Source organism: Saccopteryx leptura, chromosome 9, assembly GCF_036850995.1.
Source record: "Saccopteryx leptura isolate mSacLep1 chromosome 9, mSacLep1_pri_phased_curated, whole genome shotgun sequence".
NCBI lineage: Eukaryota > Metazoa > Chordata > Mammalia > Chiroptera > Emballonuridae > Saccopteryx > Saccopteryx leptura.
In genome coordinates this window covers 42,171,053-42,197,359 of record NC_089511.1, presented here as the reverse complement: position 1 = coordinate 42,197,359, position 26,307 = coordinate 42,171,053, and the positions used below count along the sequence as shown (strand labels likewise).

At 53.5% G+C, this 26,307-nt stretch overlaps 1 protein-coding gene across 1 annotated transcript; it reads left to right on the top strand.

Annotated features, from left to right (window-relative positions):
• The first annotated feature begins 7,246 nt into the window (after positions 1 to 7,246).
• Positions 7,247 to 22,514, top strand: ARHGAP33 (Rho GTPase activating protein 33). The gene is made up of 22 exons (XM_066349684.1): positions 7,247 to 7,435; positions 9,812 to 9,909; positions 9,988 to 10,072; positions 10,424 to 10,504; positions 10,625 to 10,762; positions 11,178 to 11,270; positions 12,337 to 12,459; positions 12,547 to 12,624; positions 12,709 to 12,775; positions 12,858 to 12,917; positions 13,007 to 13,159; positions 13,250 to 13,352; positions 14,812 to 14,956; positions 15,035 to 15,117; positions 15,204 to 15,311; positions 17,354 to 17,499; positions 18,156 to 18,309; positions 18,394 to 18,539; positions 18,615 to 18,689; positions 20,106 to 20,780; positions 20,869 to 21,260; positions 21,343 to 22,514. Exons 1-22 carry the CDS (start codon positions 7,430 to 7,432, stop codon positions 22,138 to 22,140), a joined length of 3,807 nt encoding a protein of 1,268 aa, XP_066205781.1. The 5' UTR covers positions 7,247 to 7,429; the 3' UTR covers positions 22,141 to 22,514.
• The last annotated feature ends 3,793 nt before the right edge of the window (positions 22,515 to 26,307 follow it).

Genomic DNA, 26,307 nt, shown 5'->3' with positions numbered 1-26,307 from the left:
CTGGTTGTCTCTGAGAAAAAGAGTTCTGGAAAGGCCAAGAGTCATGCTAATTTAGGGAAATGGCTCCCCTTCACTTCCCCCTCCGGCCTTTCCTACCCTACCCCAGTTCCTGCCCTCCAATATGGAATCTCTTCTGGGTTCATCCTCTTTGAAGGCAAGGCAGGGAAGGTGTTCTAGTCCCCAAGACTGGGACTCTTCCTAACTCAGGAGTGGATGCTCTGTCTCAGATGAGACAGAAGGGACTGCCCTTGGCATGAAGCTAGTGCGGTCGGGTATCACACTGTTGGACAGTGATTAGTTCTCAGACCACATCCTGCTTGAGGCAGCCCCAGCATTTGGTGCATTGATCTCTAGCTCCTTGAAGCATTTCCTTTCCCTGCATTTTGCATCACCAACCTGTCACTTTGGTGTGTCCCAGGGCTATAGCTTGACTTCTCTATATCTATACTCACTCTCAGGTGCTGTTGTAGCCTCATGGCTGTAAATCCTATCTCTATTCTGATAGTCCCCAAATTTCTATCTTCGGCTTAGACCTGTCCGCTAAACCTCAGACTCCTATATCCTGCTACCTACCTGCTCACCAGCCTCACTCAGAAGCCGAAGATGTCTCAAACTTCACAGGCCTTAGACTGAGCTTCCAATCTTCCCCCTAAACCTGCTCCTCCCAAGCTTTCCTCTGCTTCATCCTTCATTCTTGGTCCAAAAGCCTCATAGTCATCCCTGATTCTTCTCCTTTTCCTCACACTCACAGTCAGTTGACCAGCAAGTGGTGTCATCTCTACCTTTAAAATAGATCCAGAATTTAACCCCTCCTCCCCCTTCCACGACCCTCACCCCAGTCTAGGCCATCACCACCTCTCTGGACATTTAAAAACCTATTGTTTTGGCCCTGGCCGGTTGGCTCAGTGGTAGAGCGTCGGCCTGGCGTGCAGAAGTCCCGGGTTCGATTCCCAGCCAGGGCACACAGGAGAAGTGCCCATCTGCTTCTCCACCCCTCCCCCTCTCCTTCCTCTCTGTCTCTCTCTTCCCCTCCCGCAGCCGAGGCTCCATTGGAGCAAAGATGGCCGGGGCGCTGGGGATGGCTCCTTGGCCTCTGCCCCAGGCGCTCGAGTGGCTCTGGTCGCAACAGAGCGACGCCCCGGAGGGGCAGAGCATCGCCCCCTGGTGGGTGTGCCCGGTGGATCCCGGTCAGGCGCATGCGGGAGTCTCTCTGTCTCTCCCCGTTTCCAGCTTCAGAAAAATACAAAAACAAACAAAAAAAAACCCTATTGTTTCGTCAGGAAGTTCTTTGAAACGTTTCCTATCATAAAGTGGAATCTAGGTTTCTTCGTGAAGCTAGGTAAAACTTTGTGACTGCCTCCATAAACAATGCAGAGGAAGTGATAACTGCTTTAAATCTCTAGACTGAATTAGAAAAGATGACACAATTTCCATTCAGTTCTCCATCTCCTCTCTCTAGGCTGCCATATAAAAAGTCTAGTTGTCACACTGGGTAGAGATTTGTGTTAGACTGATGTGTACATTTGTCAAAATTCAGTTAATTTGTGAATTTTGTTGTATGTAAAGTTTACCTAAAAAAGAATAAATATTGAACTCTAGTTAAAATGCATGCTGAGGCCTGACCTGTGGTGGCGCAGTGGATAAAGCGTCGACCTGGAAATGCTGAGGTTGCCAGTTCGAAACCCTGGGCTTGCCTGGTCAAGGCACATATGGGAGTTGATGCTTCCAGCTCCTCCCCCCCTTTTCTCTCTATGTCTCTTCTCTCTCTCTCTCCCTCTCTCTCTCTCTCTCTGTCTCTCCCTCTCCTCTAAAATGAATGAATAAATAAATAAATAATTAAAATGCATGCTGAATTATTTAGAGAACAGCATACCAAGTTTGCGGTTTATTTTGAGATAGATCCAAAAATTAGATTAATGGATGAAGAGAGTTACAAGTGGATGTGAGATGAAACAAATATAGTAAAATGTTAATGGTAATATCGAAGTGGTGGATATATGGGTGTTCATCGTGAATTGTCCAACTCGGCTGTATGTTAGAAATTTTCATAATGTTGAAAAGTATATAATCAGGATTATTTTGATATTTAAAAAGGAAAGATGGAATAGATTTCTGTAAAAAGGAGCTTCTGTATGTCACAGATATGGGAAGTATATTTCCAGCCTTTTTGAACAAACTGCACATTTAAATTAAACCAACAAGAAGGAAATAAGAGTTTAAATTGATTTCTCATGGGTGCCCTGACCAGGGGTTGAACCCACAACCTTGACATATCAAAATGGTGCTCTAATCAACTGATCTACCCAGCCAGGGTGGAAGTAGAAGTTTGGATATAAGAAGAAATAAAAGATGTTTATAGCAGCAGAACCTGATCTAGTTGGAGTCTGAGTGAGGTTTACAAGGATTCCTGAAGAAATTACATTTAAGCTGACACAAGTAACTCTAAAATGAATAAATAAATCTAAAAAAAACCACCTTATCACCTCATATTCTATATTTTTAGATATTTATATTGTTCACTATTTTATCCCACTAGTTTTTCTCTTATTTTTCAATTTCTTTTATTTAGTTAGTTTTAGAGAGAGAGAGACAAAGAGAAAGGGAGAGGAGCAGGAAGCATCAACTCCCATCTGTGTCCTGACCAGGCAAGCCTAGGGTTTCGAACTGGTGACTTCAGCGTTCCAGGTCAATGCTTTATCAACTGAGCTACCACAGGCCGGGCCCAACTGGGGTTTTTTTGTTTTTTGTTTTGTTTTGAAGGAGAGGAAGACCGGAAGGGAGAGAGAGGGGGAAGAGAGAGATGAAAAGTATCAAGTCCTGGTTGCTTCACTTTAGTTGTTAATTGATTGCTTCTCATACGTGCAAGCCAAGCCAGTGACCCTTTGCTCAAGCCAGTGACCTTTAGGCTCAAACCAGAGACCTTGGGATCATGTCAATGATCCCGCGCTTAAGCCAACGACCTGGGGGTTTCAGAGCAGGGACCTGGGCGTTCACATTCCGGGTGTCCACGCTCTATCCACTGCTCCCCCACTGGTCGGGCTCTCCCACTAGCTTTTTTTTTTTTTTTTTTAATTTATTTAATTTATTCATTTTAGAGAGGAGGGGGTGGAGAGAGAGAGAGAGAGAGAGAGAGAGAGAGAAGGGGAAGGAGCAAGAAGCAACTCCCATATGTGCCTTGACCAGGCAAGCCAGGGTTTTGAACCGGCAATCTCAGTGTTTCCAGGTTGACGCTTTATCCACTGCACCACCACGGGTCAGGCCTCCCACTAGCTTTTGAGTTCCATGTGGGCAGGGTATATTTTCCCCTTTTGGATACTGATATGTCCACAAATTAAATGATCGGGTTTGTGAATAAATGAGTGGGTGCATCAAAGATATACCTTCTGGGGTGAGAGTCTTGTTGAGGACATAACCAATGTAACAGTCCTCCTGAAAAGGGCGTTGTTAGTGTTTTCTGGCTCAGTAGGCGTCAGGAACGTTTGGGATTGGCTTTATGGGAGGTGTGGCCATGTTCTGGCATTGTGGCCTAAACTTATTTTTAGGAAAAGGGGAATCAAGGCTTTAGCCGCCCTGTAATAAGCAGTAGAGAAAGCAAGGAAAATATCCAATGGATAGGGCCAAGTCACAGGTACCTAGGGTTATGTCCCAGGCATTGAGCCAGTGGAAACTGTCCATGAGCAAATGTCCTCGGTATTCTGGGGACAGGGTTAGGGTCAGGACTGACAGGTGGGCTTAGATGACTGAGACTTTGAAAAGTTGCTTGGGGTGGAATAAAGCCGAGTCCATGGGAGAATTAGATTATGAATGTCAGAGGAGCGGTCATTGCGAGTGAACTAAGAGGAGGGCCCATTGCTTGGGGTTAGAGCAGGGATCGGGAACGAATGGCTCGCGAGACAGATGTGGCTCTTTTGATGGCTGCATCTGGCTCGCAGACAAATCTTTAATTAAAAAAATAATAATGTTAAAAATAGAAAACATTCTCATGTATTACAATCCATTCATTTCCTACTGCTCATGTTCATAGTTGTGGGTGGCTGGAGCCAATCACAGCTGTCCTCCGGGACAACACCAATTTTTTTTTTAATTTTTTTTTACAGAGACAGAGAGAGAGAGTCAGAGAGAGGACAGACAGACAGGAACGGAAAGAGATGAGAAGCATCAATCATTAGTTTTGCATTGCAATACCTTAGTTGTTCATTGATTGCTCTCTCATATGTGCCTTGACCGTGGGGCTACAGCAGACCGAGTAACCCCTTGCTCAAGCCAGCGACCTTGGGGCCAAGCTGGTGAGCTTTGCTCAAACCAGATGAGCCTGCACTCAAGCTGGTGACCTCAGAGTCTTGAACCTGGGTCCTCCACATCCCAGTCCGACGCTCTATCCACTGCTCCACCGCCTGGTCAAGGCACAACACCAAATTTTTATTGGATAATGTGTAACGTACATGGGTCATTGTGAGGTCAGGAAGTAAACTTCCCTCCTTTTAATCAAGTAGTCAGCTAGTTAATTGCAGAAACCCTTTTGATGAAGAAGATGGCTAAAAGAAAAAAAGATGAGGAATATCGTACTTTTCAGCAGGAATGAACAGAGGAATTTGTCTTTGTGGAGAGAGCAGGTTCTGCAGTGTGTCTAATATGCAGTGATAAAATTGCATCGATGAAACAGTCAAATATAAAGTGGCACTTCAACACACGTCATACTTACTTTGCCTCGAAATATCCAGCTGAGGACAGCAAGAAGAAAGCATGTCAAGAGCTACTGTGCAGAGTGCAAGTTAGTCAGCAGCAACTCCGTGTTTGGACCCAACAAGGTGACTGGAATTCAGCTAGCTTTGCTGGTGCTTTAGCAATTGTGAGAAACGGAAAGCCATTCACAGATAGGGAGTATGCCAAAACATTCATGCTTGATGTTGCCAATGAACTTTTTGACAACTTTTTGGATAAAGACAAGATAATCAAACGAATAAAAGACATGCCTCTGTCGGCAAGAACTGTTCACGATTGTACCATCATGATGGCAAATCAAATTGAGGCAACACAAGTGAAGGACATAAATGCAGCACCATTCTTTTCTCTCGCTTTGGATTAGTCAACAGACTAAGCCATTTATCTCAGTTCAGCGTGATTGCAAGGTATGCTGTCGGTGACACACTATGTGAGGAAATTCTTGCTGTTTTGCCTATGAAAGAGACAACAAGAGAAGAGGATTTATTCAAGTCTTTCACTGAGTTCGCTAAATAAAAAATCTACCGATTGATAAACTTATTTTGGTGTGTACTGATGGTGCTCCGTGCATGGTGGGGAAAAACAGAGGATTCGTAGCGCTTCTTCATGAACATGAAAAGAGACCCATCCTAAGTTTTCACTGCATCCTACATCAGGAGGCACTTTGTGCTCAGATGTGTGGCGAGCAGCTTGGTGAGGTGATGTCGCTGGTCATTAGGGTGGTTAACTTTATTGTTGCCCAAGCTTTAAATGATCGCCAGTTTAAAACACTGCTGGATGAGCCTGACCAGGTGGTGGCACAGCAGATAGAGCGTCGGCCTGGGACGCGGAAGGATCCAGGTTCGAGACCCCAAGGTTGCCAGCTTGAGCACGGGCACGGGCCCATCTGGTTTGAGCAAAACGCTCAACAGCTTAGAACCAAGGTTGCTGGCTCGAGCAAGAGGTTACTCGGTCTGCTGAAGGCCCGCGGTCAAGGCACATATGAGAAAGCAATCAATGAACAACTAAGAAGTCGCAACGCGCAACGAGAAACTAATGATTGATGCTTCTCATCTCTCTCCATTCCTGTCTGTCTGTCCCTGTCTATCTCTGCCTCTGAAAAACAAACAAACAAACAAAAAAACACACTGCTGGATGAAGTTGGGAATAATTATCCTGGTCTGCTTCTGCACAGCAATGTGCGTTGGTTGTCAAGAGGGAAGGTGCTCAGCCATTTTGTGGCATGTCTGAGCGATATCCGGACTTTTCTTGAAATGAAAAACGTCGAGCATCCTGAGCTAACACTGAGTGGCTCCTGAAGTTCTACTATCTCATGGACATGACTGAACATCTGAACCAGCTCAATGTGAAAATACAAGGCGTTGGAAATACAGTCTTATCCCTTCAACAAGCAGTGTTTGCATTTGAAAACAAGCTGGAACTCTTCATCACCGACATTGAAACAGGTCGTTTACTACACTTTGAAAAACTGGGAGAGTTTAAAGATGCATGCACAGCAAGTGACCCTGCTCAACATCTTGATCTCCAGCAGCTAGCAGGCTTCACATCTAATTTCCTGCTGTCATTCAAAGCGCACTTTGGAGAATTTTGTGAGTGCACTCGTCTTTTTAAGTTCATCACCCATCCACACGAGTGTGCAGTGGACAGCACCGACCTGAGTTACATCCCCGGTGTCTCTGTCAGAGATTTTGAACTACAAACTGCTGACCTGAAGGCCTCAGACATGTGGGTGAATAAGTTCAAGTCACTGAATGAAGATTTGGAAAGACTTGCATGACAGCAAGCAGAGTTGGCGAACAAGCACAAGTGGAGAAAAATGAAAAAACTTCAACCCGCAGACCAGCTGATTGTCAAAACTTGGAACAGGCTTCCCGTCACATACCACACACTGCAGCGTGTGAATATTGCTGTACTGACAATCTTTGGCTCTATGTATGCATGTAAGCAGTCTTTCTCACATCTAAAGACCAACCTATGATCACGTTTAATGGATGGAAGTCTCAATGCCTGCATGAAGCTTAACCTCACCATGTATCAACCAGACTACAAAGCCATCAGCAAAACCATGCAGCACCAGAAGTCGCATTAATGGTAAGAAGTGCTTTATTCATTATTGGTTAGCAACAGCATAATAACATTATTAAAAAAGAATTCTGAGACTTATTGTACTTTAAAAGTGTTGGTCTTACATAAAATGCACACATTTACTTATATTTAGCGTTAAACATATTGTATGGCTTTCACAGAATTACATTTTAAAATATGTGGCGTTCATGGCTCTCTCAGTCAAAAAGGTTCCAGACCCCTGGGTTAGAATATTAGAAGCAAACCTTAAGGAACCTGGGTGTGGTCTCCGAAGGGGAATGACAGCCAATGAAAGCAGTCCTGGGCCTGGCGCTGTCAAACTTCTCGGGGGCGGGACTGAAGAGACTCCTGTAAGGACTCAAGCCAAAGCCAATGAAAAGCCTAGGTGGGAGGGACGTCGTCCTAGGCCAAAGTTGGAGCCAATAAGAAGCGGCGCCGCGTTCCCACTGTCTCCGCCTCCGTGGGGCGAGCGTCTGAGCCACCAGCAGCGGTTAGGGGTGGAGCCTGCAGCCGCCCGCGCGGCTCGCGCCCACCCCTTTGTGTCGCCATGGCGGCGGCATCGGCGACGAAGGCGACCATCCAGGGGTCTAGCACAGCCAGCACCTGAGGAGGCCACGCGACCATGGTGGTGAGGCGCCCACGCGGCCGTCAGTCCGTCCGCGTGGCAGTCTGTCCATGCACGGCCCCGCCCCACGCGCCCCGCCCCCGGCCCCGGCCCCGCCCGAGCCCGAGGCCTGTACCGCCCCTCACCCCTTGTCGCGGGCCCTCTTGTACCCCGGTCCGGCTCTTGGTCCGGAGCTCTAATCCGGACCCAGCCTTCTCAGCGCTCATCTCCTTCTACGCCCGGGCTGGGGGTGACTGTAGCCGAAGGCTTCGACTTGGAAGGAGGAAGGGCTGGTCCAGGAAAGGACCCGGCATCCTCCAAGTGGCCCCCGCAGGGGCCTGCTGAGCTCCCTGGGTCCTCACCAGCTCCCATCCCTGAGCCATCTTCGTTGTCCTCATCCCAACCTCCACCCCTTCCTGGTCTAGCCTTCTCCTCCTCCTACCATCAGCCCCTTTCTCATTCCCGAGCCCCACCCCACTCAGCTTCATCCTCAGCCTAACCCTTTTCTTCTCTTTCTCAGCCTTTTCACCCCATCTCAGTTCCTCTCAACAGCCCTCCTCTACTCCTATCAGCCTGAACCTTTACCTCAGCCTCTCCAGCTGCTCCCCTCCTCCTTTCCCAACCCCAGCCCCAAGCCAGCACAGATCCTTGGGTCCTCTCCATCTTGTCCTCATCCTCCCTCCCCTGCCATCTTCCTCTTCCACCATGCTGCTCCTGCTCATTCATCCATTCATTCCCTCATTTGCTCACTTAACAGACATTCACTGAGACCTCTGCAAGCCTATGCTCCATCCTTCCTAAGGCCTTGGGGAGTTTCTAGGGTTAGAGGGGGCAGACGAAAGAGTGAGACCCAAGAATGAACTTGGGGTTGCAGGAATATGAAGGAGGGAGAACCTAAAGCCCAGTCTGCCGAGTGCCCATCTGGCAGCTGGTTCATTTATTCATCGTATTTTCCAGGCCACTGCTGGAAACTGGGCTGACACTGGGCATTGGGACACAGAAAGGAATCAGGCACAACCCTACCTGTGTGGAGCACAGGTCTGTGCCCACCTCTCTGCTGTGCAATGCTGAGGAGCTGGAGGCTCAGCCCTAGGCCCTGATCCTGGGGAGGTCACAGCCCAATGGGTGAGATGGAGTTGTCACCAGACAGTGACTTCTCAGTGCTCAGGACTATGATGTGAGAAGCCCAGGCAGAGTTGTCAAGTATAGGATGGGGGAAACTTAGGAGATGGAGGAGTCCACAAGAGGTGACTAATATAGCTTGAAGGGTCAGGGAGAACTTTGGAGGGGAGGAAACGTGAGCGTTGAGACCTGAGGGATGAAGAAGAATGAATCTAGTGAAAGAATGGTGAAGAGTGTTCCATGCAGACAAACAGCCTTTGCAAAGGCCTAGATGTAAATGAGAAGATTGCTTTTTTTTTTTTTTTTTTTTTTGGTGTTTTTCTGAAGCTGGAAACGGGGAGGCAGTCAGACTCCCGCATGCACCCGACCGGGATCCACCCAGCATGCCCACCAGGGGGCGATGCTCTGCCCATCTGGGGCGTTGCTCTGTTGCGACCAGAGCCACTCTAGCGCCTGAAGCAGAGGCCATGGAGCCATCCCCAGCACCCGGGCCAACTTTGCTCCAGTGGAGCCTTGGCTGCGGGAGGGAAAGAGAGAGACAGAGAGGAAGGAGAGGGGGAGGAGTGGAGAAGCAGATGGGCGCTTCTCCTGTGTGCCCTGGCCGGGAATCGAACCCGGGACTTCCGCACACCAGGCTGATGCTCTACCACTGAGCCAACCGGCCAGGGCGAGAAGATTGCTTTTGCTGGACTATTAGAAATTCAAGACCTCTGAGAGTGGAGGCAATCGTGAGAGATGAGGGTGGAGAGGTAAACAGAGAAAAGAGGATTATCTTGAAGATAATAGGGAGCCATTGAAGGTCCATGATTTATGGAGAGACAGAGGCAGATTGGTGTTGTATAAAAATTATACCGGTGTTTGCTGTAAAGATGCTTGCAGGCAGGAGGAGAGAGGTTGGAAGCAGGAACACTGATAAAATGAGAGTTGTGATTATCCAGACATCGATGAGAATTGTGGAGCAGCACAACTGGAAGATGACTATACTCTCCAGAGGCTACAGGAAGAGTTTAAACCCAGAGAGATGGTCCCAGTATGCTCTGTCCCTGCCTCACCCTTGACCCCTGCTCTTTCAGCCTCCCACCCTAGACCACAAAGGAAGATAAAGGCCTAGCCTCAGTCTGGCCTTCACCTCCCCCCTGACCTACACATTCTACTCCATGCTCAGGGCAGTGTATGGAATGATTCAGGCCCTCAGGCCCAGGCTTGTAGATAACAATGCTCCTGTTGTATCTCTGCTCCCATCTCGGGGAGCCTCTGATTCTTCTTTCTGCTCTCTAGGCTCGCAGCACTGACAGCCTGGATGGCTCAGGGGAGGGCTCAGTGCAGCCCCTGCCCCCCACTGGGGGGCCCAGTGTGAAGGGGAAGCCTGGGAAGAGGTGAGCGGTGAGGGAGAAGTTCATTCTAGGAGGGGACCAAGCACAGGAGCCACTAGTGATATGTTACCTGTTCCCCAGGCTCTCAGCTCCTCGTGGTCCCTTCCCCCGGTTGGCTGACTGTGCCCATTTCCACTATGAGAATGTTGACTTTGGCCACATTCAGGTATGAGGGTTTGCAACTAGGTGGAAGATGAAATCCCATCCAACCCTGAAGCAATGTCAGTCACTCTACCCCTGAGACCTGTCTCTGGAACTGGCTGTTCCACTGAGCAGTCAGTGGCAGAAATTGCAGGGAGGGAGGGGAGAGCTGTTCATCATTCATTCATTTGTTCCTTTATTCACTCGGCAACAAATTTTTGTTAGGTATACACTCTGTACCAGGACCCTGTACTCTGAAGCATCACCAGGCCCTGCTCTTGGGGAACACAGCCTAACCCTAGATAGTGTCAACCTGGAGAGATTAGGACTGGAACAAAAGTGAGGCCCTCACCTGGGCCTTTCTTTCCTTCTACAGCTCCTACTGTCTCCAGAGCGTGAAGGCTCTAGCTTCTCTGGGGAGAATGAGCTGGTGTTTGGTGTGCAGGTGACCTGTCAGGTGAGGCCACCCCTACCTCTCATATAGCCTGGCGACTGGTTGCTTGGTGAACTGCTTGCCGTGGTCCTTAGCTCAGTGAAATGGGACCACTGCTCCTTTTTGTCCCTCCTGCTCCCTTAGGGCCGTTCTTGGCCAGTTCTCCGCAGTTACGATGACTTCCGTTCCCTGGATGCCCATCTCCACCGCTGCATATTTGACCGGAGATTTTCCTGTCTCCCAGAGCTTCCTCCACCCCCAGAGGGTGCCAGGGCTGCCCAGGTAAACTGCCTGTTGTACCACCCCTGCCTCAGCCCTTGTGTGTCTTCATCATCAATGTGTGAAACCATCAAGGCAGGGGAGATTGATAAATATTTAAACATGAATATGGCCTGAGCCCCAACCAGTCAGAGAGGCTCCAGGACTGCAGCAGGATTCTGAAGGCTCCCTTTAGTTTGAGGATCATGGGGAGTTCCAGGGGGTTCCAAAGGAGAGTCCATATTGCCAGACCAATGGAAGCACGCAAGAGCTTGGCATAGACTGTTTGCAGATGGTTGATAATATTTTAGTACTTACCAGTAGAGTGGCACCCACGCATTGAGGTAGAACGTCTGTCCTGCCCAGAGGCAAGCTAAGAAGCATAGAAGGGCAGTGGTCTCTTTCCTCACAAGAGCCCACCCTCACAATCTGAGCACAGATGCTGGTGCCGCTGCTGCTGCAATACCTGGAGACCCTGTCAGGACTGGTGGACAGTAACCTCAACTGTGGACCTGTGCTCACCTGGATGGAGGTGGGTCTGAGCAGTGGGGCTTGGTGTTGGGAGTGACTGAGGGATATACTGACATTTCATACACTGTCTGAGTGTATGCCTGTGAGAAAGAATGTGCATGCTTTGTGTGTTTTAGCCGGCTGTGTGGATGTGACAATTTTTATTTTTTTTTAGTGAGTGAGAAAGAGAGAGCACGAGAAAGGGACAGACAGACAGGAAGGGAGAGAGATGAGAAGCATCAACTTGTAGTTGTGGCACCTTAGTTGTTCATTGGTTGATTTCTCTTATGTGCTTTGACCGGGAAGCTACAGCCGAGCTAGTGACCCCTTGCTCAAGCCAGCGACCTTGGGCTTCATTCAATCCAGTGACCTCTGGGCTTAAGCCAGCAACCTTGGGATCATCATGTCTATGATCCCACGCTCAAGCTGGTGACCCCACACTCAAGTTGGTGAGCCCACGCTCAAGGGTCCTCAGCATTCCAGGTTGACGCTCTATCCACTGCGTCACCACCTGGTCAGGCAACAATTTTTTTTTCCTCCTTTTTAAAAATATTTATTCATTTTTTAGAGAGGGAGAGAGAGAGAAAGAGAGAGAGAGAAGGGGGGAGGAGCAGGAAGCACCAACTCCCATATGTGCCTTGACCAGGCAAGCCCAGGGCTTCGAACCGGCGACCTCAGCATTTCAGGTCACCGCCTTATCCTCTGCACCACCACAGGTCAGGCCAGGCAACAATTTTAAGGTATATCAGTTAGAAATAGGTTTGACTGTAATTCATAGAATGCTTGGCTAAGAGGAACTTAAACCAGCAACTTTTTAGGTAGCAGATGTGCAGTGTCTGCAATGAATGGTGAGGGTGCAGGGACATATCTGGAGGATTTCAGGACAGTGGAGTCCTGGGTCATGTGAGGGAAAAGAAGGGACTTTGTTTTGGAAAACACATTAATTTAGGTGTTTAACCAATAGCTCTGATTGGCTGGGGCTCTTAGATGGGGAACAAATCATGGCCGCCACTAGGCATGGAAGAACCTGTGCCTTTAGTATCTATCTCCTTCTGGCCTATCCTCACAACATTCACCCTCCATCGCAGCTGGACAACCATGGCAGGCGACTGCTCCTTAGTGAAGAGGCCTCGCTCAATATCCCTGCGGTGGCTGCTGCCCACGTGGTCAAACGGTACACAGCGCAGGCGCCAGATGAGCTGTCCTTCGAGGTGAGGCTGTGGGTGGGCAGCCTCCAGCTGCACTCCTCACTTCCCAGCCACTTCTGACCCTCCCTCCTCTCATCTGCCCACTCCCAGGTGGGAGACATTGTCTCAGTGATTGACATGCCACCCACAGAGGATCGGAGCTGGTGGCGGGGCAAGCGAGGTTTCCAGGTGAGCCTGGATCGAGGTAGGCAGGTGGGGCTAGGGCCCTGGGCCAGCTAGGGTGGCCAGGCACTGACCCTGAACCCTTCTCAGGTCGGTTTCTTCCCCAGCGAGTGTGTGGAACTATTCACAGAGCGGCCCTGTCCAGGACTGAAGGGGGGTAAGTGCCTGGGGCAAAGTAGGGAGGTCTCGCTGCATCCTCTGTCTGCCTCCAGCCTTTCCACCTATTGTTCGCTCTGCAGATGCCGATGGTCCCTTGTGCAGTGTCCTGGCTCCCCAGGGTGTCTCCTCTCTGACCTCAGGTAATGGAAACTAGAGGCCAGGCCATCGCCTCCCTCCCACCAGCCTGGTAACCACACTGACCCTGTGTGGCCTGCCTTCACCCCCACAGCTGTGCCCCGGCCACGTGGGAAGCTGGCTGGCCTTCTGCGCACATTCATGCGCTCCCGCCCTTCTCGGCAGCGGCTGCGACAACGGGGTATCCTGCGGCAGAGGGTGTTTGGCTGCGACCTTGGAGAGCACCTCAGCAACTCTGGCCAGGATGGTGCGTAGCGGGCCCACGTGCTGGGCTCACCCCTCCCACCCCGGATCCGACCTGCCCAGCCCTGACCCCACTGCTCTCTCTTTCTCCCAGTACCGCAGGTGCTTCGCTGCTGCTCGGAGTTTATTGAGGCCCATGGGGTGGTTGATGGAATCTACCGGCTCTCAGGCGTGTCATCTAATATCCAGAGGTTACGGTGAGGGCCCTTTACCAACCCCTTCCCTCCACAAACATTCACTGAACAGCATGTCTAGTCTGTGCCATGTTCTGGGGACACAGAGTTCTCGGGAGTGGGAGGGCATAGAATGGGGTTGAGTCAGGGCTGGAGGCAGGGAGGGCATCACTGGGGAAGTGACACCCAGCTGAGGCCTGAGAGGTGAGAGCGGAATGAACGTTGAGAGTAGCGGGATCCCCTTCACTGAGGACCTGCCACATGCCTAGCACTAGGCACTGGGGACTCAGTGGTCAGTGAGACAACCAGAGACTCCCATCCTCATGGGGCTCACATGCTAGAGGAAGAGACAAACAAGGAAATGAGAGAGCTTCCTGAGAGGTGACAGGTGCTATGGAGAACAAGAGACTGGAGGATAAGGAGGATCATAGTAATAAATCTACTGCAGTTTTCAATGTGGTGGGCAGAGAAGGCCTCCTAGGGGAGAGCTCCCTTGGAAGATGGGAGGGAGGGAGCAAACCATGTGGATCTCCTGGGGAAAGCGTCCATGCTGGAAGGAACAATTCAAAGGGGGGAAGGCAGCAGGAGATGATGTCTGAGAAGTGATTAGGGACAGAGCGCGCAAGGCCCCTTTTAAAAAAAAAATTTTTTTTAAGTGAGAGGAGGGGAGATAGAGAGAAAGACCCCTGCATGCACACGGACCGGGATCCACCTGGTAACCCTGTCTAGGGCTGATGCTCGAATCAGCTAAGCTATCTGCAGTGCCTGAGGCTGATGCTCAAACTAATCGAGCCACTGGCTGCGAGAGGGGAAGAGAGAGAGAAGGGGGAGAGGGAGGGGAAGAGAAGCAGATGGTCGCTTCCCATGTGTGCTCTGACCAGGGATCAAACCCAGGATGTCTGCACACCAGGCCAATACTCTATCCACTGAGCCAACTGGCCAGGGTTGCAAGGCCTTTCTGACAACAGTTAGGATTTTGGGTTTTCCACATGACATTCTAAGAGGTGGGAAGCAGTGAGGCACAAGCGTTGAGGCTGACAGAGGCCATGAAGTGAGAGTGTGAAGCGCGCTGTGAGAGACCCAGCATGAGTGCATGTGCACTGAGCTTTTCCCCTTGAGCAGTGGGACTCCACCAGACAGTTGTGAGCAGGGGCTGCTGGGACTTCAGCCACATTTTCCAGTGACCTCTTGAAGGCAGAAGAATGGTACGGCTTGTTGGAAGGAGCATGGTCACGCTCTGGAATCAGATAGCCTTGGGTAGCTACAGCAGGGATACCTCCTACCTGAGCTTCAGAGTCCTCCTCTGTAAAAGGGGTGCCCTGTCTTCAGCACACGGGGTTTTTGCAGATGAAGTCTCTTCCTTGGAAGAGCACAGTGCAGGGAAGAGGGTTGTATCCATCTGTGGACAGTGTGGGGTCAGGGGGAGGGCACAACCAGGTGGGCCAACTCTGACAGGAGTCTCCTCTTGGTCTGGTGGCCTCAGGCATGAATTTGACAGTGAGAGGATCCCAGAACTGTCCGGCCCCGCCTTCCTACAGGACATCCACAGTGTGTCCTCCCTCTGCAAGCTCTACTTCCGAGAGCTGCCCAACCCCCTGCTCACATATCAGCTGTACGGGAAGTTCAGCGTGAGTCAAGGAGCTGGCGGGGTGGAGGGTGCTGGGATGCACCGGGCCCAGCCCCCTTATGCCTGTGCACAATCTCAGGAGGCCATGTCAGTGCCTGGGGAGGAGGAACGCCTGGTGCGTGTCCACGATGTCATCCAGCAGCTGCCCCCACCACACTACAGGTAAACCAGGAGGGGTAGGGAAAGGCTGCAGTGGGCTCCCAAGGAGGTTGAGGCTCAGGTGTCCCCCTCCACTTCCACCCCCCCAGGACCCTGGAGTACCTGCTAAGGCACTTGGCCCGCATGGCAAGACACAGTGCCAACACCAGCATGCATGCTCGCAACCTGGCCATTGTGTGGGCGCCCAACCTGTTGCGGTAAGCTGTCCCCCACAGCTCCCTCCCATGGCTCAGCCCCTAGTCTCCCCTGCCCTATACCTACCAGAGGAACTCACCCACCTTTTGTTTGTTCATTTCATTCAACATGTATTTAAGTATCTCCAATGTGCCAGTCCCTGTTCTCAGCACTGGCAACAGAGTAGTGAGCAAGATCCTGTGCTCTTGGGCTTACAGTGTCATGGGGGAGATGGACAATGAACTAGCAACAAGAAAATACAGAGTATGGTCTGATGATAGTGAGCGGCAAGGAGAAAGATTACAGAGCAGGGAAGCAGCACAGACAGGGTCACAGCATTTTGGAATGTTCAGAGTGGCAGGGAAGGCTTCAATAAGAAGTTTTTTATAACCAGAAACAGCATGAACCCGAGGGTTTGATAGTGATCCAGACAGGCAAGCTCTCTGTCCTAAACAAAAAGGGTGGGCCTGAGCAGGTGGCTGCACAGTGAATAAAAGAGTCAACCTGGGGTGCTGAGGAACCAGGTTCGAAACCTTGAGTTCGCTGGCTTGAGCGTGGGCTCACCAGCTTGAGCAGGGGGTCACCGGCTTGAGTGTGGGATCATCCACATGATCCCATGGTTGCTGGCTTAAACTCAAAGGTCACTGGCTTAAAACCCAAGGTCTCTAGCTTAAGTCCAAGATCTCTGGCTCAGGCAGGCTTGGCTGGAGGATCCACCACCTGACTTCATCAAGGCATGTATGAGAAAGCAATCAATGAACAACTAAAGTGCTGCAACAATGAGTTGATGCTTCTCATCTCTCTCCCTTCCTGTTCATCTCTGTCTCTGGCTCTCTCTTGCAAAAATAAAAAATAAAATAAAATAAAATAGGTGGTACATCAGATGATGTATAAGAACTATGGGGGAAAATGCCTGACCAGGAAGTGGTGCAGTGGATAGAGCGTCGGATTGGGATGCAGAGGACCCCGGTTCGAGACCACGAGGACGCCAGCTTGAGCGTGGGCTCATCTGGTTTAAGCAAGGCTCACCAGCTTGAGCCCAAGGTCTCTGGCTAGAGCAAGGGGTCACTCGGTCCCCCCAGTCAAGGCACATATGAGAAAGCAATCAATGAGAAACTAAGGGGCCGCAACAAAGAATTGATGCTTCTCATCTCTCTCCCTTCTGATCTGTTTGTCCCTCTCTCAGTCTTTCTTTGTCTCTGTCACACACACACACACACACAAAAAGAACTATGGGGAAAAAATAAACAAAGACAGGCCTGAGGCCTGGAATACAGAAGAGGTTTACAATTTTAAATAAGGTGGATGGGGAAGCTCCATTGAGAAGGTAACATATGAGTCAAGATCTGTAGAAGGTGAGAGAGTAATTACGGAAACCAGGCAGAAGGAAGAGTAAGGACAAAGGTCCTGGGACTGGGTCAGGGGGAACAGTAGGGAGTCCATTGTGGCTGGAGCTGGGTAAGGGGTTGAGGGGCAGGAGGTGATGAGTACACAGATGGAGGAGGAGTGACTTACGGGTTGTGGGTCATGTGGGGAGTTTGCTTTTACCAGGAGTGAAGTGCCGCCAGGAGAGGGCTCTGACCAGGAGGACCCTGACATTAGGTGTTCACAGCTTCCTCCAGCTGTGCTTGGGAAGCTGACTGTGTGGGCGGCACAGGAACTGGAGAGCAGGGAGGAGGCAGCTGTGATGTCCGGAGGGAGAGGATGGAGGCTGGCCAGTGAGGGGCAGTGAAGGGGGAGAAGAGTTTAGATTCCGGACAGATTTTGTGGGTGGAGCCCATAAGATATTTGGGCAGACTGGATGTGGGTGTGAAGGAAAGAGAAGTCAAGGACAATTCCCAGGTGTCTGGCCTGCACCACTGAAGGACTGCATTGAGTGAGATGATGAAGGCGGTGAGGAACAGGTTTAAGGAAAGGGTGAGAACCCAGATCTAGATGTGATCAGTCTGATCAAGTCAGAGTGCTGAATGACAATCATTGCTTTTACTGGCTCCCTCTCTAACCTAGCCTGAACCCCCAGCTGTGGCTCAAGGCACCTGGTCTCCCCCTCCCCCCTCCCATTCAGGTCCATGGAGCTGGAGTCAGTGGGGCTGGGTGGGGCAGCAGCCTTCCGGGAGGTGCGGGTGCAGTCGGTGGTGGTGGAATTCCTGCTCACCCACGTGGATGTCCTGTTCAGCGACACCTTCACCTCTGCTGGCCTCGACCCTGCAGGTAGGCTGGGCCCATCTCCTGATGTCCTGGCTACTGCCTCCTCATCGTCAGGGCTGCAGTGGGAGGGCAGGTGGGCCCCAGGCCTGTCCCTACACACTGAAGCTGGACCTCCCTCCTGGCTCCTTGAGGACCCCTCCCGGCCTCTCCCTCCCCGGCCTCTCCCTCCCCTCCCCGCCCTTCTCATTTCAGCTCCTACGCTCAGGATCCCCACTTCTTGGCCCGGACATCGTTCTTTCTTCACCCCTTATAGCTCCTAGGGGCACTTGGGGCCAGGGGTCCACCTGGGAGGAGGTGGGAGGAGGTCCCCAGACTTGACCCTGGCCAGGCCCCACCCAGACTCCCCACCCTGCCCCGGACCCCAGCCCAGTCAGGATTCAGCACATCGGAGGGCCCTCTGGCACGAGGTAACTGAAGCCAGAGCCACTGCCCTCGCTGGCTGCTGGGAGCTGCCTCATCAGCTGGTTCTGCCTCACTCCTGCTCACCTGCCTGCCGCCCACCCATTCCTGCCTGATCCTCTCTGGTCCTCTGCCTTGCCAGCACTTGGAGGGGGGGGGGGGCGTGCTTTGGGGCTGGAGCTTGGGCTGTAGTGCTTCGCTTTGCCTGTGTCCTTAAATGGCTCCTGGGCTGATATTTGCTTACTTTTCCAACTCCCCAGGCCGCTGCCTCCTCCCCAGACCCAAGTCCCTTGCGGGCAGTGGCCCCTCCACTCGCCTGCTGACACTGGAGGAAGCCCAGGCTCGCACCCAGGGCCGACTGGGGACACCCACTGAATCTACAGCTCCCAAGGCCTCAGCCTCACCTGTGGAAAGGTAAGTGGGATGCCGGGGAGGGGAGGAGCTAGCCTGGTGGCTCGAGCTCCTCCGATTGCCTCCTGTGTCTCACCCAAACCCCAGGAGGAAAGGGGAGAGAGGTGAGAAACAGCGGAAGCCAGGGGGGAGCAGCTGGAAGACCTTCTTTGCACTGGGCCGGGGCCCCAGCATATCCCGAAAGAAGCCTCTGCCCTGGCTGGGGGGCACACGTGCCCCAGCGCAGCCTTCAGGTCAGAGACGGGCAGTTGGCGTGGTGGGGTGAGGCACTCTGGTGCGCCCTGCAACCCTGCCACCTCTCCTTGCAGGCAGCCGAGCTGACACAGTCACTCTGAGATCAGCCAAGAGCGAGGAGTCTCTGTCATCGCAGGCCAGCGGGGCTGGTGAGCTCAGGGTGGCCTGGCCTGGGCCCAGTGGGACTGGGAGGAGCTGGGGCCCTAAATTGACCTACAAATGCTGTGCTTCAAGTTTGGGGGTTTTGGGGGATTTTTTTTAATTTTTAATTTGGACACTGGGTATAATGAATTGGATAAACATCATGGTTCATGCCACACTGTGATCATTGGTCCATACAGGGCCCTTTCAAACCAACAGTCTTATTCATTCTTTTTGAAAAAATGTAAATAATGAACACCCATGTACCCACTGGCCAGAATTTAAAAGAGCCCCACGACCTTACTTGCAAGCTCCTCCCAGCTCCTGCCTGCTGCTTCCCCACCATAGGCATCCTCTAGACTTGATGGTCACCATCCTCTTGTTTTCAAGGTTTTATCACGTACAGGTGTATACGTAAACACATTGTACAGTTCTAGTCATTTTAAAACTTCAACTCAAGGTATTATAAGAAAGAGGGCATCCTGCCGTATGTGGAACTTGGCTGTCATTCACCACTGCATCTCCCACTGCCATCGTGTTGCGAGGAGCCGTGCAGGTCCCTCCTGTCTGCTGATCTGTGGTGTTCCACGTGCATATCTCATCAGGAGTTGCTGTCCATCCTACTCCTGATGTATTCAGGAGCACCCCTGCCACGCCCACACTTCTGAGAGAGCTTTACATGGGGTCAGGAGTGGAGGTGCACATTCTAGGCTTTACTCATGGTCAGCTGAACAAGAAAAGGCCCAACTGTTTACAAAAACGTGTTGCCCAGTCTGTACTGCCGGCAGCCTTGTTTGGGATCCTGTTGATGTGCTCACAGCCTAGGAGGTTGTCAGACTTCATTCTTTTTTTTTTTTTTTTACAGAGACAGAGAGAGAGTCAGAGAGAGGGATAGACAGGGACAGACAGACAGGAACGGAGAGATGAGAAGCATCAATTATTAGTTTTTCGTTGTGCATTGTGAGACCTTAGTTGTTCATTGATTGCTTTCTCATATGTGCCTTGACCGTGGGGCTACAGTAGACCGAGTAACCCCTTGCTCAAGCCAGCGACCTTGGGTCCAAGCTGGTGAGCTTTTTTTGCTCTAACCTGATGAGCCCGCGCTAAAGCTGGCGACCTTGGGGTCTCGAACCTGGGTCCTCTGCATCCCAGTCCAACGCTCTATCCACTGCGCCACCGCCTGGTCAGGCTGACTTCATTCTTGACTTGGGGGCTAGAGTGGTTCCCCTTGCCATTTATTTTGTTTGTTACTGTGAGTCTGAACATCTCTCCCTGGGTTCACAGCCATTTGGGCCCTATCCAGAGAGGTGCCTCTGCATGTTATTTCTCCAGCCTCCTGGGTTGTGTGCCCTATTCTCACTGATGTATGGGTATGTAAAATTCTGAAGCCTGACTCATACCTGCCCCACCCACCACCCTTCCAGGCCTCCAGAGGCTGCACAGGCTCCGGCGCCCCCACTCCAGCAGTGATGGTTTCCCTGTTGGCCCGCCACCCACTGGCTCCTGTGAGAGCCTGTCCTCCTCCTCCTCCTCCGAGTCCTCCTCCTCCTCCGAGTCCTCCTCTTCCTCCGAGTCATCAGCAGCTGGGCTGGGGGCATACACCGGTTCCCCCTCTCACCGAACCTCAGCCTGGCTTGATGATGGTGACAATCTGGACTTCAGCCCACCCCGCTGCCTGGAGGGACTCCGGGGGCTCGACTTTGACCCCCTTACCTTTCGCTGCAGCAGCCCTACCCCAGGGGACCCTGCGCCTCCTGCCAGCCCAGCTCCCCCAGCCTCTGCCTCTGCATTCCCGCCCAGGGCCACCCCCCAGGCCCTCTCACCCCCTGGGCCCACCAGCCCTGCCTTGCCTACTGCCCTGGACATCTCAGAACCCCTGGCTGTATCAGTGCCGCCCGCTGTCCTGGAGTTGCTGGGGGCTGGGGGCACATCTGCCTCAGTCACCCCAGCCCCAGCCCTCAGCCCCAGCCCAGGCCTGCGCCCTCACCTCATCTCCCGGCTGCCTCATGGAGCTGAAGCCCAGCTGAGTGACACCTGCCAGCGGGAGAGCTGCAGCAAGCTGACACTCCCTGGTCCCCGGGAAGCCCAAGGACAGCATGGTGAGTCCTCCTAAGGCAATCCAACCCCCTCACAGACCTGAGGCTGTGCCCAAGACCAGCTGATGTCCCTTCCCATTCCTCTCTGCAGGGCCTGGCATGGAGTCTCCGCTGCTGACCCCACCTTTATCCTTTCTGCGCCCTGGGGGGGCCCCGCCTCCACCGCCCAAGAACCCAGCACGCCTCATGGCCCTGGCCCTGGCTGAGCAGGCTCAGCAGGTGGCCCAGAGGCAGAGCCAACAGGAGCACGGGAGCACCCCAGCTGCTGCCCACTCCCCTTTCGGCCACTCACTGTCCCTGGAAGTGGGCGGTGAGCCCCTAGGGGCTGCAGGGAGCGGGCCACCCCCCCACTCTCTAGCCCACCCTGGTGCCTGGGCTCCAGGAGCCCCACCCTTCCTACCGAGGCAACAAAGTGTTGGGAGCCTGGTGAGGACCCAGCGGCCCGTGGGTATCTCAAGAAGGGGACACAGAGGCCCTGACCAGGTCAGTGCCCAGCTCAGGATGGGGGGGCTTCAGGGATGTGCCAGAGACATCAGCCTAGTTTCTGTGTTCTGTCTCCTCACAGGTTCTCTCTTCTGTGAGAACCCCCAGCTGCTTCTCCTCCGTTCCCCGGGAGTGCTTGCCACCCTTTCTTGGGGTTCCCAAACCAGGCTTATACCCCCTAGCCTCCTCATTCTTCCAGCCCAGCTCCCCAGCCCCAGCCTGGAGGAGCCCCCCGGGTGCCCCTGCGCCCCTTGACAGGGGAGAGAACCTGTACTATGAGATCGAGGCAGCTGAAGGGTCCCCCTACTCTGGCCCCACCCAGTCCTGGAGTCCCTTTCGCTCCATGCCCCCAGATAGGCTCAATGCCTCATACGGCGTGCTTGGCCAGTCACCGTCACCCCACAGGTCCCCCGAGTTCCTGCTCAGCTACCCACGCCCCCCCTCCTGCTTTCCTCATAGCCACCTGGGCTATGCGGGCCCTCAGTACTCTGCCCGGTGCCCTCCTCGACCTGAGCCCCTCTATGTCAACCTAGCTCTAGGGCCCCGGGGCCCCTCGTCCACCTCTTCCAGCTCCTCTTCCCCTCCTGCCCATCCCCATGGCCGGTCAGACCCTGGTGCCCCAGCCCCCCGTCTCCCCCAGAAACAGAGGGCCCCCTGGGGCCCCCACGCCCCTCACAGGCTGCCTGGGCCCTGGGGCCCCCCCGAGGCTCTCCTGCTCTACCGGGCAAGCCCACCCGCCTATGGGAGTCGGGGCAAGCACCACCAAGGATCCTTGTACAGGAGCGGGGGCCAAGGAAGGGAGGAGGCTGGTCCCCCACCCCCTTACCCCACTCCCAGCTGGCCCCTCCACTCCGAGGGCCAGACCCGGAGCTACTGCTGAGCCAGAGCACAGACCTTCCTCCCTTCCCTTCTTCCTCGCCGATCTTTGCTCAGCCTGATCCCTCATTTTGTATTTTCATAAGCCCCGGACTCCCACCCCAGGTTTCTAACTTGGCAAGTTGCTTCTGATGTGGGTCCCTAACCTGTTATTCCTTCCTTACCCTGGGCCGAAGGGCACCCCTCCCCACCATCCTCCATCATGGGGGCTTTCACACAAATCTGAGAGCTGGGCTGACACATTCTTCCTCTCCCTCCAGGAGCCCCCAGCATGTCCTGACCTGTGCAGAAGGGGTAGGGGCACAACTCCTGCCCATCTCCCCTCATGCCCCACTAAACCATCTGACAAAATTAATGAATAAAAATGGTGAAAATGTGGCTGCTAGTGTCGTGATGGGGCTTGGCTCAGTGAACAAAGGCAGCGGGTTGCTCTATCATTTCATCACCTCAGCAGGTGCTGAGTGGGGAGTCCCTCCTGGGAGGCTCTGAGGAGCAATATCTGCAGAGAGGGGGCCGTGGATGTCCTGAAGATCTGTCAGGAATGGGGTTAAGGCTGGGCCTGTCTCCGCCTTGCATCTGCCTTGCAGCTCTGCTATGATCTGCTCAGGAGATCCATCCTGAGAGTGGTGGGGTAGGGATGGACTGGGGGTTACCTCAGGGGTGAGGAAGGGGCTCAAGGGCCCTCCCAACCGGGGCCCACTTCTCACTTCTGCATGCTGGAGAAGAGACCTCCGGTCAGCCCAGGGCTGGCCACTGAGCTCAGGCTAGGCCTGGGGGAGGAGTCGCAGGGGCACGGCATGAACTCAGGGTCTTCTGCTTCACCTGCCCCGGTGGCCTTCCCTGCCAGCAGTTTCCAGGGTATGGAAATCTTGTGGGTCAGCATGCAGGGGAAGGGCTCCCAGGGTGGAGGGTCCAGCAGGGTAGCCCTGAGCTGTCACAGCCCCTGCGTAACTGGGATTTTCGTGGATAACTTTCACTCAAGCTGCTCACAGAGCACCAGCTCTCCAACAGGAAGGCTGAGTCCTAAGGGCTAGAGCACAGGGCGGGGCCCTGGGGGAGGAGAGTTGGTCATGGGTCAAAAGTCAGAGGACAGCCTGACCAGGCGGTGGCACAGTGGATAGAGCGTCAGACTGGGATGCAGAGGACCCAGGTTCGAGACCCCGAGCTCGCCAACCTGAGCACAGGCTCATCTGGTTTGAGCAAAAACCCACCAGCTTGAACCCAAGGTCACTGGCTCAAGCAAGGGGTTACTCGGTCTGCTGAAGGCCCGTGGCCAAGGCACATATGAGGGGCAATCAATGAACAACTAAGGTGTTGCAACACGCAACGAAAAACTAATGATTGATGCTTCTCATCTCTCCATTCCTGTCTGTCTGTCCCTGTCTATCCCTCTCTCTGACTCACTCTCTGTCTCTGTTAAAAAAAAAAAAGGGGGGACAGCTGAGGGGTCCAAGGGAGGGATCCCTGGTCAGAGGAGAGGCAGCCAGAGAATTTTGGGTTGGTGACAACTGGGAGGAAGGGTCACAAGTTAGGAATTAAATGGTCACACAGGGCTCTGGGATATTCATACTGTTAAGCTAGTCTCTATACAATTGCACAGGTTGACCCTGGTTGTGGGGCTATGGCCTGGGCAGAGGTCGGGGCTGGGACTGGGGCTGCTGCCGAGAGCCAAGCTGCTGACCTTGTCCCAGGTTGGGCCCCTCTGGACTCTGCTGTGGCCTGTGACCTCAGGAGTCGCCAAGGCCTGCAGAGAGTGGTGGCAAAGAGTGGGCGTGGTTGGCCCCACAGCTCCCTGAGTCCCCCACACCCCTGCCCTGGCTCCCCGCTGGGCTGCAGAGGAGCCTTAGGGCATCACAAAGGGCTCAGACCTGTCATTCTGCCTCTGGGAGCCACCTCATAGTACAGTGTCTTGGCATACAAACCAGTTGGTTGGAATTGGGGAATGTAGCTGAGCTGTGCCCAGCATCTGCCGCTGACCCTCCTTGCCCTCAAACTTGGTGGGAAGCTTTGGGGTACAGGGCACAGTGTGGTCCAGTCCACCAGGGGCTCACCTTAGGAGCTGAGTCTGGTGGAAAAGAGGTTGGAAGTGGGATCATAAGCCCTGCCTAAGGTTCCAAGGCTACCACCTACTCCTGCCAGCCCGTCCTTCGCCTGGCCATGCCCTCCTCCAGCAGGTGGCAGGTGTACTGCAGGCTTCCCCAGTGGTCAGCAGGTCTGCCCAGCTCAGCCGAAACCAGGCCAGGAAGAGGGACAGCACCAAGGGTTCCGGGGCGGCTCTCGCCTGCCTCTAGGTTAGCCTTTACTCAGGCCCGCCCTTCTTTTTTAGCCCAGGGCAGCTCTCCCTGGAGGAAGCAGGATTGGAGAATCGAAATGGGCAGGGTGCCTCAATAGGGCAGGGTGTAGGGTCACTCACGGACCAGTGAAGACCTCCTGGGCCAGGATACAGAAGTGGTAGTGGTCTGAGGGGGCAGCAGGCATATCACCACAGATGAACTCAAGTGGCAGACACGGGTACCGTTCAGGAGGTGGGGGCAGCGTTGGGCCTGGGCCTCCCCGGCGGTAGCCCTGCTGAAGCCTGTGGAGGCTGAGGGACCTGGTGAGCACTGACCGCTAGACCGGGACACTGGGTAGGAAGGGCTACAGGGATAGGATCTGGGCTGGGAAAGGAGTCCTGGGGCTTGGTAAGAAGGTCTGAAGATTACCTATCTGCTGAAGGAAAAGAGGCCTAAAAAAGAGTGACATCTATGGGCGGTACGAGCTGGTCCAGAGGAATAGGACAGTCCAATGACAGGGTCTATGAGCTGGGGAGAGAGCCCTGCGTGCAGTGGCTGGGGTCCGAGGCAGGAGACAGGGCTCAAGGTCTGCGGGCTATGAGAGGGTCTGAGGGAGGAGACAGGGCTCAAGGTCTGCGGGCTATGAGAGGGTCCGAGGGAGGAGACAGGACTCAAGGTCTGCGTGCAGTGGCTGGGGTCCGAGGGAGGAGACAGGGCTCAAGGTCTGCGGGCTATGAGAGGGTCCGAGGGAGGAGACAGGGCTCAAGGTCTGCGGGCTATGAGAGGGTCTGAGGGTTGGGGCTCAGGCTGAAGTTTGGCGAAGGGATCTGTGGGCTGGGGGAAGGGATGGAGCCAGGCTCTGAAAAAGGGGTGGAACCTGGGGCTGCAGGAAGGGTGGAGAGGAAGGGGATGCCTGAGGGCATAGTTATTGGGAGGACCTAGTAAGCTCTGAAAAGGTTCTGGGGCCCAGAGGGCTTGGTACCTATGGTTGGACTCTGACAGTGATTACCACGTGACTGCCATGTGACCACCACGTGACTCTGGGACACCAGTTCTGGCTATTTGGATAGGACCCCTAAGTACAGGCTTGCCAGTGACTTCCAGCCACAATGCCACTCGCTCAGTAAGCTCGCTCTAGTGAGAAGCACCCCTCACCCCTCCCTCTAGGGCTCTGAGGTGAACAAAGAGACACTAATGTCTGTCCAGAGCTGCCAGCTGCACCCTACATGTTACCCCCTTCGTACCCATCTCCCAGAACTTGTTTGAGGTGACTGACCCTTCTTGATCCCTGTGCTTGGCTGTCTTCACATGCTTCTCACCCACCCCCCGGGCTGTTTCCTCTCTGTCCCTAACTCAGCCTCTCCTCTTTGCCCCAGACCTGAGGTCCCACAGTGTCCTGTTCACCTCCTCTTGGACATCCCCTGGGAACTTCATACTCACTAGATACACACTGGCTTCCGTATCTCCCCCAAAACTGCATTTTTTCCCGGATCTGTATCTTAGGATTGGCCTCACTGTCTCCTCTTCAAGCTAGAATGCTAGGCCTTGCTCTGAATGTCTCCTTCCCATCCAGCTTATCAGCCCCATGTCCCTCTGACCTCCTGATTGTCTCCCCATGGAGGTCCGCTCACAACATGACAGCCAGGGAGATCTTCTTCAAGCCAAAGCTGACCCTGTTCCTCCCCTGCTTGAAACCCTCTTGACTCTCCAGTCAAAAGGCCCGTGGGACCGGGTCTGAGTCCTGCAGCCCGGCATCTAACACCGTATCAGAGTCCTGCGGCCCGGCGTCTAACACCATATCAGAGTCCTGCGGCCCGGGCATCTAACACCGCATCAGAGTCCTGCGGCCCGGCGTCTAACACTATACCAGAGTCCTGCGGCCCGGCGTCTAACACCGC